Here is a 15,086-nt window from a genome sequence, read left to right as displayed (position 1 = left end):
TTCCAATTAGTGGTAGAAGACATAACCGCTAATACAGCCAGCTGCTGCACGGCCTGCCTCTCTGATCTGTTGTCTTTTTCTTTTCTTATCTTGTTTGTCCTCTTGCACCTTTTGAGAGAGTTTATTCTCCAACGAGACAATGGCAATAAAACAGTCAATTAACGTGATGTAGTCACAAAAAGGGCAAGTTGCATTTCCTAGTGGTAAGGCAGGGAAACAAGATACTGAAAAAGAGTTTTGCTAGGCAGAAAGCGTTCAGGGGCACGAGGAGGCAGATCTGAGCTAGCAGTACGAGGCTGGCTGGCTGGGGACAGAGAAGTGCAGACTCAGGGCGCAGGTGAAGGCGAGCAGGCTGCGCTGCCTGCCCCTCAGCACACTCCAGTTGGGAAAAGCAGTGCAGATCCTGGATCCTGTTGGGCACGCGGCCATTTATTTGATTTCAGAGGTTGGTAAGCCCTGAGCACACGCCGGTAGGCAGGCCTGGCTGCCTCCCGCCGTGGCTCCGCGCCTTCGGCTGCCTCCCGGGGCAGGGCCGGCGGCAAGAGCAGCGCTTCAGCTCTGCAAAGCCGAAGCGGAGCCGCAGGCAGGCTGCGGGCACACCTGCGTCCTGCGGGCAGGGGCCGCCGGTCGCCATGGCGACCAGCAAGGCTGCAGCCTCCCCTAGCCCCGGCTGGATCCGACGGTGCCGACCCCGTTGCGCTGCCCGGCCGGGAGCAGCCGCCGCCACCTCTCCCCCCGGTACCGGAGTAAGACCCCGCGCCGCAGCCAGCAGCGGGGCCGCAGCCGCCGGGCTCTGCCTGCGGCGGGCGGGGCCAGGCCCGGCCCCAGCCCGACTGCGCCACAGGAGCCTGCCCGGGGTGGGAGGAGGGGGAGGAGGAGGAGGGACTCCGCCGCGGCAACAACTGACGTGTCCTCGCCATGGAGCTCGGCGTGATTCATCAGCGGCGGCAGGCAGGTTGCGGGGTGCCGCGCACCGTCCCCGCGTAGGCACGGCCGCGGCTGGGACAGCCCCAGTGCCGCATCACGCTGCTCCTCCATCTCCTCCATCGCTGCCTGCACCTGTGCCCCCGCGGCGACGCGACGGGAAGGCAAGATGGAAGAAATCCTACGGAAGCTGCAGAAGGAGGCGTCGGGGAGCAAGCACAGGGCCATCAAGGAGAGCTGCACCTGGGCCATCGGTGAGGACGGGGGGCTCGGGTGGTGCGGGGCAGGCTCTGTATCGCCGGCGGCAGCGAGACCTCGGCAAACTTGTTCTGCCGCCGGCGGGACCGGAGCGCCTCCAGCGGCTCGAGGGGCCGGGCAGCTCCGTGCTGTGGTACGGGTTCGGCGCTCCGGGGAGTAGCCGTGTGCCCCTCCTCCCCGCTCTCCGGGATTGCTTTCGTGGGTCTTCGAGGCAGATACGGGTGTCAGTGGCAACCAGTTCCCTTCTGTGTGGGGGTTGTGTTATCTCAGCCCCTTCCCTCCTCTTCATTTCATAAGTCACTGTTAACGAAAGCTCTAGTGCAGATTTTACTGCTAACTTACGTTCAGGTTTCTATTTCCAAAGCTGGATGATGATGATTATTATTGTATGTGTATTTTTCTGGATTCCATGAGTTCTGTGATCCTTGCTGTATAATGGAATGCATAGTTGCTAAAATGTGTTCTTTTAGGTGAATGCAAAGTTAGGTAAATTTCAGGGTTGGTTGCCTGTGATTTGAGGTTCTTTTGGCAATAACTGCTTGGAGCTCTGGTTGGTGTGACCTGAAACGTATATCAAGATAACTGTACACTTAACATTGCCTTAGTTTTTGAGAGATGGCAATCTTTCACTTTTATCTATACTTAGTTACAGCAGAGTCTGTGATAGTCCATACCTGTTGCTGTCTCATTACTGGCCTTTTGGTTTGATATTCCATATATTGCTTCATGAATTGATATTGTGCTTGCACAGCAGCCATGCTGTTATCCTCTGTACTGTTCCAGTTTTGTGCTGCTGAAGTGCTGGTACATGAAAGGGAATTAACTGAGGAAAAGATAGTATTTCATAGAATCAGAGAATCACAGAATGATTGGTGCCTTCTCATTGATACCTAATGTCCTGGTAGAGCTGTGTAGATCTTCGGAGAACTGGAGCACTTGTGACAGTTATTCTGTCAGCTGGCATAGGTGTAAGCTTTGGGATCGTTGTTTCAGAGATTCTATTACTCCTGTGGAACTCAGAGTTTATTTTAATAGTTTTACTGTTTCCTTTGGTTATACAGAAACCTTGGATTCTCCTGATGCTGCTATCAAGATACCTCCATATCAGCTAAGGTAGGAATATGCGATGTTGGGATTGGTAGAGCTGTGAGCATTTGTTAAATTAAAGTAAAAATTCAACTAAAAAGTGAGGTAGATGGGAAGAGGCTGAATCTGTGTTTTCATTAGTTCATATATACACACATCTCTACGTTAACCCTAATGAATAATTTGTTGATATACCCTTGGCCTCCATGTATGAATAAAATGTAAGGATAATTGTAATAATGGGCAGAAGTATGCGTAGTGATGTCTTTTCAGTTAGGAAAGAGGACTGTTTTATGGTCTGATACAGTTTGTTTTTAGTATGGTGATGCTTCTCAATCTTCTTCGTGTCTATATTTTCTTTTAAATCTAGATCAGTTCCTGTTTACTGAAAATAAATATTCTAGAAACAGGTCATATAATTGTATAACTAGGACACTGACTAGGAGCTTAAACAATACTGTTCCTATGCTTCCTCTAGCCTGCTGGATTATCTTGAGTAAGCCTCATTCTTTCTTCTTGTCTTTATTTGGTCACCTATAAAATGGAGGTGCTATTTAAGATCTCCTTTTAGAAACTGATGCTATGGAGAAAGTACATAGACAAACTTATTTGCTACCACAGAATGACTTGGATTGGAAGGGTCCTTAAAGGTCATCCAGTTCCAACCACCTTGTCATAGGAGGGTTACCACCCACTGGATGAGACTGCCCAGGGCCCTGTCTGGCCTAGCCTTGAACTCCTCCAGGGTGGGGCATCCACAGCTGTCCCTTCCGACAGAACCACTAGGAAGCATCAGATGAGAATAGCAAGTTCAATGTTGAAAACATTAGGGTATGTACTACTTCACGTAGCTTATAATTAAGATGTGAAATGTTTAGGCTTTCCTTGTTAGAAAATGTTATGAATGCTAAAAAAAAGTTTGCATTAGCTCAAAAAGCCCCTCAACAGATCCATGGAAGAAGTCAATTGAAATCGTATGCAGAAGTACCACTTCTTATTTACAAGTATTTGGCAATACATGAGCTTATAAGAGAGTATGTAGAAGTGTTGCTATGAATTTATCCTGTCCTGTAGTCTTTCTGGACAGCAGCTATTACTAACTGCAGACAAAGATTACTCTGGTTGTTTTTTTTTTGTTGTTTTGGTTTGGTTTTTTAACCACAATAATACTCTCCTGGGAGTATTTTTATCATGTAACTTCTCTCCACTGATCTTGGTACAGCTTTGCACAAGGAAAATTATGGAATTGGAGAGCTCATTTTTCTAGACTAGTCACCAAACAGGGAAGGAATCAGAGCAAGAGAACTGCTGCTCTTGGATGCCTGTCAGCTGTAGTCCAAAAGTGGCCTCCTGTCAATAAGGAATGAACATAGCACAGGTCTGACACAACCAATTCCAGATACATGCACTTCCAATACAGTTAGATGAGTAATTCCCAGGAGATCCATTACATTGTTTACTGTGCAGTGTGGCTGGAGAAAATTTAGCTTCTTACCCTCCGATTTGCTAGCCTTTGTCTTTTACACAGGATACAGTCTCTGTATTCTAAGTACTGTTTTCATTCTGTATGAATTAGCTGGCTGTTACCTCATTTTTCACTTGCCTAATGCTTCTTTACAGATATGCCTTTTTTCTCCTTCTTCCAATGTTTTTAATGTTGTATTTGTTTAGTTTAAGTGTAAATCTTTTTTAAATGAAGCTAATATCTTGACAAGTCTTGATGTGAAGGGAGTGTGTGGGTTTTTTTGTTGTTTATTGTTTCTTAGAAAATGAAAGGTACATTAGAGAATTTGAATAAAAGTTTTGGTAGTGGGATCTTTGATATGGCACTGCCACACAACCTCAGTCCTTGAGAAATACTAATTTCACCCGTACTCTGAGCTTACTCTTCTATTCTCTGCTAACAAGTTCCTATTAGACTCCAGATGATCATCTTAGGCTGGAATTTGCCTTTATGATGTACCAGTGAAACAATGATAAATGCTTATTTTTTCTAGTTGTTAAAGAGCATCGTTGTGACAGCTTGATTCCTAACACTGTAAAAAGGTAGCCTTGAAAATAAGGCCAAGACCAGAAATACAGCTAAGACTGGTGCTTCGTAGAGAGATCCTGACAGTGCTCCTTACCTTTTGTCATCTTGATCAGCAGCAGATTGCATCATCTTCTTTAACACACATCAGCCTTTGGCTGCTTATCCGCTTTGAATCTACCATTCAGTCTTTCTACTTTAACACTACTGGGTGTAACAGCAGAGCCTGGGATGTAGTCTGGAATATTCTGTGATATTAGAGTTGGTGGAAAAATGATACACGTCTTCACTCTAAGTGACCGTAGTCCATAATTTGGATCTGAAATCTGTAGTTGCAACATACTGACAGTACTAAGGGCAGCATGGAAAACAGTTCAGGAGAAAAATATGTTTTTTGAGTTCTATTCCAAGAACAGCAGATAAATGAGTGTTTTGAGTACTCTCTGTGCAGAGAGAATGTTTAAGCTTGTTTAGTAGGAGATTTTTGAGTCATTAGAATATTCTGAATACAAGAAAAATACATCAATACTTTCCTGTGTTATATTTTGGCAAGTTCACAATCTAGAGCATATCTATACTGCATGAGAGTGTGGGATATAGATTCATGAGCTGTCCTGTCCAGTTGAGGTAGATGCTGGCTCAGTTCCAGAAATAGCAAATCTAGTAAGTGCCCTAGTCAGTGTCGTTTCTCTTTCTTCACAGAACAGTATTTGGCTTCTGCTGGTGTTAGTGCTTTTGAAATGGAGAGGCTGTGCTGTTACTTAAATCCTTGTTTTTCTGCTGGAACTGAATGATTTCTGCTAATGAGAAGGAGAAGATATGAACTGTTACTCTTTCTGCTCCCTCTCCCCCCCCTTTTTTTTTTCCTTAAGATATAAAAGGCCATTTGCTGCTTTTGAAACCACAGTTCTGGATGAGTAGAGATTCCTCAAGCTTTTCTTTTGAGACAGTGGTCCCAGTGTGAGAAAGGGGAAGATGAGGTGTCTCTGCATTTCCTCAGTCTAATTGAGTTGAGATGTTTTGTGTATGTTAAAATAGCTATGTATTTGTCTACACCATGATGTTGGGGCTGACTTTTTCATTGTCCTGGTTTGCTTGTGGCTTGTCCGCAGATTCTGCTTTTGTGCTTAGCCCCTGTTACTGAGCACAGGGCAAGCTGTGCGATACTGTTTCCTGAAGTCCATGCAGGTAGGTAGCTGGCTCAGTTGTAGCGTTTGCATCAGTGCTGTTTCCAGCACCAGCAGTTTAGACAACACATAACCTGGTGTACTTGGGAGCATGTGGGATACTTTTCCCCAAGGAAGTGCGATGATTAGACATTCAGTCTGGAATGTCATTCTTTAATTAGTTTAATAGAGATCTATTGGGCATATTTTCAGACGGCTAAAGGAGACTATTTTGCTGTTCATCTTCCTTTGGTGTTAATTGGACTTATGAACTCAGTTGATGACCTTGAATATTAATTCTACAGGGGGCATGATTTAAGTGATTCATTTCCTAAAGAGATTCAAATCTCCAACAAATACAGTCTTCCCCACAGAGTCCTGCCAGTTCTGACTTGAGGTAGAAATATGCATGTGTTTTTCAGCACTTCAACTTGTGATCAGAGTGTTAAACAAGGATACGAAATGTTAAAGATTACAGAGAAATGGAATGAAAATGAGCTTGTCCGTTCAGGGCTTTGCCATAGATGCCTACTGAATTTTTGAGAAGGGAGAGTCGTGTAACCCCACCTGCGCCTGAATAGAATGGTGGTGTTTATGTCTCTGATGAACAGGTGTTGTGAAAATTAAGTATGTACTAAATGCTTGAGGAGACTGGATGAGTGGCATAAATAATGAATTAGATAAAAGGAATTGGTCATGTGGAAGTTAGCTTAAGGGGGAGCTTAATGCTATCTGCCAACCAACAATTGTTTGCTACTAAGTTGGGCTGCATTAGTTTCACTGTTTTTCAGATGACAAACTGTCCTATGGCCAACCACCCACACTGAGCTAGCCTCTCTTCTTGGCTAATTCCTGCCAAGTTTCTCCATTGCAGTTTTAGAGGCTGAAACATGTTTGGTAAAAGGTAACTAAACAGACACAAGGAAATGAGCCTATAAAAGGAACTGATGAAGGCAGATTAATATTAATATTCATGAGGAAATTGGGATATACATTTTTTTTTTTCTTCTGACCAAAATAATGGCCAAATGCACAATTTGCCCTTCAGCTGGTTGTAGGAGAAGCATTGCCGCAAACCTGAGTTTGATCCTGGAGGAGTGTGATTGAGTGCAGAAATGCATAGGCAAGACTCTCAATAGTATCAGTTACTGTCTGTGCCAGCTCAGACTTTCCCCTGTGGACGTTAAAGTAAAGTCATGTTGATGAGTGAAGCATTTTGGCACAGTGAGTAACGTAGCTTGCATTCCTTCATCAAAGAAGATGCAGAAAGGCCTTCCAAATGCTTACTTTTCCCTTCAGCATATTGATTGCAGAAAGTAATTGAATCAAAGGTACAGGCTCAGGCCTTCAAGATACCTATTTTGTGTGTGTAGTCAGGGAGATACAGACTGTGGCTTTCACAGGTGCTGAGTGTTTATAAGCCTGTTTCTGTCGGAAGCAGTTTCTTCATTTATTACTGCAAAAGCTTGCATCCCTGTGTTTTTCACATTGACCTCTCAAAATCAGCCAGTATTTCTGGGGATTGGAGCTGGAAAGGTGAAAGGTTTGTGATGAGTACACTCTTCTGTAGTAACCAGCTTATGTCCAGTTCTGTCTCTCCTGTTTGTGTCCCAATGCTCACCTTCGTGCAAGTTTTTAAGGACAATTTGTGAAGTCTGAGAAGTCAGTGCAATGAAGAGCAGTCAGGAACAGAAGTAAGTCTTATTTCTAGGGAACCTCTGAAATATCTACCCTACTTGTGATTTTTCTGTAGTCATGGGAATATGGGGATGCAATTGGAGGTTCTAGTCTGCCATTTATTTTTACATCTGTAGTTTTGCATCTGGCAAGTTGAAAAGTAGCTGTGGCTTATAAACTCTTAAATTAGCATACCAATTTTATCATGTATGTGCTCAACAAAGAATAAAAACTGTAAACATGATATGATCATGACCAGACATGTAATACCAGGGAGACTTCCATCCTCTTAACTTCGCAGACAGTTCACCCATTTAAAGAATATTAAGGCTCACGATGCATTTTGGCTTCTACATTGTGAAGAAATATTTGTAATTTCATCATTTCATTATTGTCATCATTTTTCTCTTATCTGCTTTATCTTGTGTGTTGTTTCTTGTAGTTTTTACTGTATGAGGATGGATAAAGAAGCTGATTACTCCTTTTCTGAGTTTGACCTAAGAAATCTGATTTTTTTTTTTAAAATACATTATAAAAGGTCTTATTTCCATCCAGCGCCCCTAACTTTCCTAACTACAAGGAGACTTTTAACTGATCTGTGTGTTATTGGAAATTCATACTTCAGAATTTTTAAGCAAACCTAAAATGGATGGTGAATAGTGAACAGAGTTACTACTGCTTGTGTACTTATCTGATGAGCACTATGCTGCTAAAACATAAAGCTTTACATGTGCTTATTATGGGAATATATAAACAGAGGGGAAGATCTATCAGGAATATAAGTAGATATGTCACTTCTGACTTGAGAAGTGTCTCATCTGTCGTCTCTTGTGGCTGGTGAAGTATAATAGTCTGCTGATTGTTCTGTTCTGTTATCCGTTACGTGCTGTCCCATCTGATAAGTGGACATTTCTAATAATGGTTTTGTGAGTTACGAGGCGGATTATCTGAATTATGTTTGTACATAAACTTAGAAAGCTGCAATTTATGTTATCCTATTGGCAATTGTAGTCTAATTTAAAGAGTTTGTCCACAGCATCACTTGAGACTGTGATCTTTGAGTGCCATAGGCCCAGATAATGAGCATGCATCTTTCTGCAGGAATTAAAAATAACCCCCAAAAATTTCAGATTTGTAAGGTAGTATATTAGCACACTGGTTGGTAAAACATTGGAGTTCATGATTTATTTCATTGCACATCTATCATAAATCACGTAGAATCTTTTGGATAACTAAATAGGGAAAAATTTAATGGATACATAAATAACTAATATTCATCTAGCCATTTTTCCCACTAATATTCATCTAGCCATTTTTCCTCTTCTGTATGCTGGTTTTACTATGGTATCTTGTTAAAATCTATAGATAACAGTACACTAAATTTCTTATTGCTTTGTTTGGGAGTGTTTTATGAGCGTAGTAGTTTGCCTGGCCAGGAGAAATGAGTGGGGAGGGAGTAATGACTATCTCTGAGGTTGGTTTTTGTTGGGTTTTTTGGGGGGATGGTAGCAGGTTTTTTTGGGCATACATCTGTCTTACTCTTTATTAAAAGATTGCTTCCTGTTCTCACTGCCACAACAACCTGGCATTAACTGCTCCTAGGTTTTCCTCTTGAACCTGACTGCTGAGCATATGACTCATGCTGCTCAGCCATTACAGAGTTGCTTCCTGGCATTCAGCAAGTGTGTTATGAGTTGCCTGGAAGGCCTCTGGACAAGAAATTCTAGTGGCAGTGTGGATTGCTGAGCTGCATCTCCTATGCTGTCAGTTACATGCTGGATCCAGAGTTTGGGGGCATTTGTGTAGCCTACGTTGTGTATATGAATAGAATCATAGAATTGCTCAGGTTGGAAAAGACCTTCAAAATCATCCAGTCCAACCACAACCTAACCATACTACTCTAACAACCCACCACTAAGTCATGTCCCTGAGCACCACATCCAAATGGTTTTTAAACACATTCAGGGATGGTGACTCAACCACCTCCCTGGGGATCCTGTTCCAGTGCTTAACAACCCTTTCTGTAAAGAATTTTTTCCTGATATCCAACCTAAATCTCCCCTGGCACAACTTGAGGCCATTTCCCCTTGTCCTGTCACCTGTCACCAGTGAGAAGAGACCAAACCTGCTCTCACTGCAATCACCTTTCAGGTATTTGAAGAGAGCAGTATGGTCTCCCCTCAGCCTCCTCTTCCCCCGACTAAACAGCCCCAGTTCCTTTAGCGTCTCTTCATAGGGCATATTCTCCAAGCCTTTCACCAGCCTTGTTGCCCTTCTTTGGACCTGCTCCAGCACCTCAATGTCCTTTCTGTAATGAGGCGCCAAAAACTGAATGCAGTACTTGAGGTGAGGCCTCAGCAATGCCGAGTACAGGGGCGGGATCACTTCCCTAATCCTGCTCACCACACCATTCCTGACACAAGCCAAGATGCCATTGGCCTTTTTGGCCACCTGGGCACACTGCTGGCTCATATTCAGCCAACTGTCCATCAGCACACCAAGGTCCCTTTCCGTCAGGCAGCTTTCCAGCCACTCCCCCCCAAGCCTGTAGGGTTGCCTGGGGTTGTTGTGACCAAAATGCAGGACCCAACTCTTGGCCCTGCTGAAACTCATACAGTGTACTTTGGCCCATCGATCCAGTCTATCCAGGTCCCTCTGTAGAGCCTTTCTACCCTCTGGCAAATCAACACGCCCTCCCAACTTGGTGTCATCTGCAAACTTACTGAGGGTGCACTCAATCCCCTCATCAAGATCATTGATAAAGGTGTTGAATAGAAAAGTATGAATGATGTATATGCTCTGATCTTGATTAAAAAGTTGCATTCCTTCTCCTAATGCATGTGTGACCAAGCGTTGAGAAAGGCGGTGCAGCATTGTATGATACAAGATTTTGATCAGTCTGCATGATTATTCAGAGGTGTGTAACTTGCCCTACTTCTTGTCTGGTGGGCAGGTATTTCTGTCTCAGTAGAGCTTTGCATCTGTTTTGGGATCACAAAAGTGACATAACAGCATTGGGGAGGGAAGGAGTGCATAGTGTCAGTTTCCATTATGCGTGTCTGAATTCTTGCTGTCAAGACACGATTCCAGAAATGCTGTAAGGCCCCTTGATCTAGCAGTCCCTAATCACCTGTCAGCCAGGGTTATGGCTCTTGAAGGTAATAAAGAAGCTTTGGTAATGTGCAAAAAAAGTACTTGGTTTTGAAAGATTTTTTTCTGTTACTCTTCAAAATCATTGAGTAGTTTGAGGTGGAAGGGACGTTTCAAGATCTTCTAGTCCAGTTCCCCTGCAGTGAACGGGGATATCTACGGCTCTTCTTTGTGTGCAGTGTTGTTGGTTGATTTGTTTGTCTTGGTGTTTTTAAAGGTATATGCTGTTTATGCTGTTTCGTGAACCAACTTTTTGCCCTTCCTGACATTCTTTGTAGCAGTGAAACTTTATATTCACCACTGCTTTGGCTCTTTGTTCCTCTTGTGGATTTTCTTGAATGTCTGTTCTGAATTTGTGGCCAACGCCTGCAGTCACTGTGGGATTTACGTAATCTATTCAGGATAGGAATAGCGCCAGTAGAAGATGAGAGCTGTCATAGTTTTGAGCATTTGTCCAATTTGTAGCAACCAAAACACTGCCCTCAGGATGACAATGGGATAACAGCATGTATGTGTTAAACATCTGATCTGAGTGCTTGCAAAGGAGAAGAAAGTGAGAAAATCAAGAGTCTATTGGTAATTGCCCTAGATAATGAAACACGGCTGATATTGGGTGTGTGGAAGAAGAGTTGTGGCACTGAAACTGTGTGAACTGTTTTTCCTTGATAAGCTTTCAGAATTGCAGGTGCGGGTAGTCCAGTGTGTGCTCTGCCCAAGGCCAGGAGGTATTCTCTGAGAACAGATACTCTGACGCTCACCTCATCCTTATACTTATTCAAATAGTAATAAATAAGATCAACTAAAGGATACAGATTATTTTATAATGAAGACGTTGGGGGGTTTGTATGTCACCAAACTCCTTAAGAACAGGATTATTAAGTGTCTCTCATACCTCGTAAACAAAGGGCTAAAATCTAGTGGGGTGGATGTTATAGGGAGAGTGATGATACCATATCACAGAGATTACGTGACATCTTTGGAGACAGGAAGCACCCTGGTTATTACTTCAGCCTTGTCCACTTCAATATTGTGTACAAGCTTTTGTTGTCTCTCTTCTTTCATGGAAGGTACACTGTGTGCTTATATTTGTTGTTTGTTGTTTTTTTTTTCCTCTTGACAACAGTGTCAGGCTACTATCTGGGAACATTGTGTTGAAATCAAAATGTTATTAGCAAGTATAGCAAGGAAACAAATGACCTTAAAAGCACTGTCTAGCTGAGTAGTGGTTCTGAGCTATATAATTACTGTAGTTGGTATGAGTTCTGTTGTCTCAGCTGAACGGGAGATCTAATTGTTTATGTTTGCCTTTTCCATGGGTAGACCTATAATTCTGCAGTTAGTGCAAATCCATTTATCTTGGAAAATACGTAGTTAATAAAAACAAACCTTTTTAATACCAATATATGTTAACTTATAATCTCATTCGACATTTCAGATTGAATAATTGTTAAAGTTCTAGCTAATGAGCTACATGAAGTCAAATTTAGACTTTATCCCTCTTTTCTTTTCCTCTCCATCATAGAGTTTCCTTTAATGTGCAACTCAAGCTTCACTCCAGAGGCATGTTCAGTTTATTGTGGGGTGATTATTCTGTGCTTTGGTTTGTAAAGCAGAAGGAGGGTTCTCTCCAAAAGGCTTCAGCTTTCGTCTTTTATCCTATTGCTCTAAGATTTCTACAAATACTATAAAAAAATCTTGTATTTGACTGGAAGGGTCTGTTGCAGGCATCTGGTATGCCTTGCTGCATTGTGGAGGCTTAAGAACCCCTGTACTTTGTAAATGGGATATCCATATTTCTTCAGTAGAAAAGATAAATGCCTTGAGTGTAAGCAAGGATTTAGAATCTGCTTTCTTCACGAGGAGTTGCTGCCTGAAAAAATGTGTTTATTTTCCATTCCTCCTCCAGGTTTTAACTACTTCTGTTATGAACAATGAAGTTGTTCTTGGAGTCTTTTGTCAAGGTTCTTCAAGCAATCACAGGAAGAGAAGCGTTACAGATGTTTCTGCTTCTGTATGCACATCTGTTCATATTGACACTGCTGGAGTTTTATACAAATTAAATTGTGCTTTTTCTATGGGGATAATATTTGTTTCTCTTTACTGTATTTAATAGTAACAGCTGGGAGTATGTCCAGAATTTTGAGAATTTATCTTTATCATTTATTTTCTGATGGTGGGCCAGATTTTCTGCTTGAGTAAGTGAGGTTAATGGTGTTGCATGCTGTGATTGTTCATTTTAAGCAGTCAGGACTGAGAAGCTCTTCTCAACTGTCAGTGTTACTCTGACTAAAAAATGTCAGGCTCTGGCTATGACTGTTCTGCTGCTTAGCAAACAGCTTATCAGAAAACAGCAACAACAGTGAATCAAGTCATTATCTGTTCTTTGACAGGGTTGTGAATTATTCTATGGAATGCAAATTACGTGCTGATAACTAAGGTTATCAGCCCTGAGGTTCTGAATTTTTCTTCTCCTATGTAATTTTCAGGGGGGAGATAATGCAGAGTGATGTTTTATTTTTAATCTCCTTTTAATCCATTTTCCAAAAGCTAATATGGTTACGCCATGTGAATGAAGGGAAATAACTTCTATGGTGGTAACAAATACTTCATTTGTAGTGCTCCTGCCTCTCAGTCAATATGTTGGAGGTTAGGTGAGCCCTGAGACTGATTCAGGCCCTCAAAAAAAAGAGTTAAGTGTGCCTTTTCCTATTTTCACTACAATTTTCATCATGAGATTGAACTAATGAGCCATTGTTCTCTTCTCACTGAAGGCTTTTCCCACTACAATGAGAATAGGAAGATTTTTATGATCTCTTGTTTAAAATAGTCATCTGTCTTGTTCTGACCTTTTTGGCAGTCTGTTTTAAGTGGCCTGTTGTATCATTCCTTCTGACAGACCTGCAGGGAAAGAGGTGGGTTGATGAGCCATGGCAAACTCAGACTGTTAGAAAGGTCGTTTTAACCCAGTGTGCTGAATATAAAGGCTATTTATGTTCTCGTGACTCATTCTGCAGTTCGTGAGGCTGATAGTGGTGGAGTGGGGTAGCTCAGGAAGGACCCACTTGTTCTTCTCAAGGTACGGGTCCTGGATTATGCACCTGTTCTTATCACAGCCTTTCTGCTTGACACTGGGCAGGCCTCCTGGGATTCAGTCCCACACCATGGAGGTCTAGCGGCAAAACTCTAGATGGCCTAAGGAGGAACAGGACTGAGTCTTCATCCTTGGTTCTCTCTGCTTATTCTGTTCTGTGTGTTGCTGTTGTCTCTGTTGAAGGAGTGCCTGTTAGTGCAAATAGTTGGTTGAAGCCCTTATTTATTTATTGGGCTTTAGAGTCAGGGGAAGAGAGTGGGTGGCAGTCTTTGTTTTCAAGGGAGGAGGCTGCCTTCATGCTATACTCACTTGTTCAATGCTTATGCGTTATGCCAGATTTTAATGGGAACGTTGGGGTTAGGAAAGCTGTTTTGTTTCTCCGCAACTGCTTTGTCTTGTAAAATCATTCTTCCAAACCCTTGTTCTGAAGTAACTCTTGCCATGTCCTTTGCACATGTCATCAAAGAGGAAAAGAATGATTAAAAGTGCCCCTTTCTGTTCATACCCCTCTCTGTGTTGTACCTGACTCCCCTCATTCAGGTTTAAGATACATATAGGTGCATGTACTATATGCACAGTTGTGTATATCAGTAAGTAAATTTGGGCGTTCCAGTGTGAAACTAGTTTCTCTAGTAACAGAAAACAGTAGCAGAAAACATTTATACCTACTGTAAAGTCAATTGATATGCACTAGCTTATTCTGAGAACTTCATGGAAATAAAGTGTGTTACATGTATAGCACTGTGCAAGCTGAATGTATCATCAACTTGATGTATTGCAGACACTGGAATAAGCAACATGATCCCATGGCAGGGCACCATGGGACCACTCAAAACAGGCTGCAATTATAAAACAGTTACAAGGTATAAGGGGAAACCTCAATCCCTTTCTTAATTGCATTCTGAGACTGAATTATGGTTTACATTATCCCTTGCGCAACCTTTATTGAAACCAGTTCTTAAAGGGTACACTTTAATAAGGAGCAACTGTGTTTATTTACGTCATCATCTCCTGTTCTGAGGATTGTCTTCCTTGTCCTTCTGTGTTCTCATACTGGCAGGTGATGTATTTAAATAGCAGGTCAAACTGAAGTGTGGAAGATACTCCAGCTAATCAAACACTGTGAGGTATCTCTGCAGGTGTTTTGTAGCTATAGCATGGAAATGCTGAAGGTTTTATAAACAGAGTGTATAACAAGAACAGGAAATGACACAATGCAATTTGTTTTCTCAAAGAATACAATGGGAACAGAGGCTGCAGCTACCTTAATTAGATTTTTTTCAATTAAACATTTTTAGCAAGGATGAGAAGTTCTGCTAATTGAATCTGTTCTAATTTCCGTCTCCCTGTTTGTCATGTTTTGCTCTTTATTTTGGGAAATATCTCAAGAAACAGCTCTTGTTGTTCTCTGCTGATTACAGTATGTGGTGACAGATGGCAGGCAGCATGCTGATGTGCAGGGTAGCTACACATAAGCCATAGGAACTCCCACCTGTCTTCATTGTAATGAAACTAAACTGGATCCAGTCCAGTGACTTAGGACTGCATTCCCTTTCTCCTCTCCTACCAGTCTCATCCACTTTAACACAAAAATAAGTTTGTTATGTGTTAGTAATGCCCCCAAATATTTATATACTATTGCAGTGAACTGTAGAAAGTCTAAAAGAAACATAATATTCTGTCCTGAAGAGGTGCGGGTCTAAAT

At 42.2% G+C, this 15,086-nt stretch overlaps 1 protein-coding gene across 9 annotated transcripts in view; it reads left to right on the top strand.

Annotated features, from left to right (window-relative positions):
• ARFGEF3 (ARFGEF family member 3) overlaps nt 858-15,086 on the top strand; it is an 87,673-nt gene continuing 73,444 nt past the window's right edge. For 6 of the 9 annotated variants that reach the window (XM_021390705.1, XM_021390702.1, XM_021390701.1 and 3 more), the window contains exons 1-2: nt 860-1,178; nt 2,244-2,295. In XM_021390705.1, the coding sequence (XP_021246380.1) occupies nt 1,094-1,178; nt 2,244-2,295 (137 nt within the window). In that variant the 5' untranslated portion in view covers nt 860-1,093. Of the gene's footprint in view, nt 1,179-2,243; nt 2,296-12,196; nt 12,302-15,086 lie in introns of all 9 variants that reach the window. The other 3 variants (XM_021390699.1, XM_021390706.1, XM_021390704.1) reach the window with 3 other exon arrangements.

The sequence above is a fragment of the Numida meleagris genome, chromosome 3 (assembly GCF_002078875.1).
Source record: "Numida meleagris isolate 19003 breed g44 Domestic line chromosome 3, NumMel1.0, whole genome shotgun sequence".
Classification (NCBI taxonomy): Eukaryota; Metazoa; Chordata; class Aves; order Galliformes; family Numididae; genus Numida; species Numida meleagris.
This window is presented reverse-complemented; position numbering and strand designations above follow the sequence as displayed.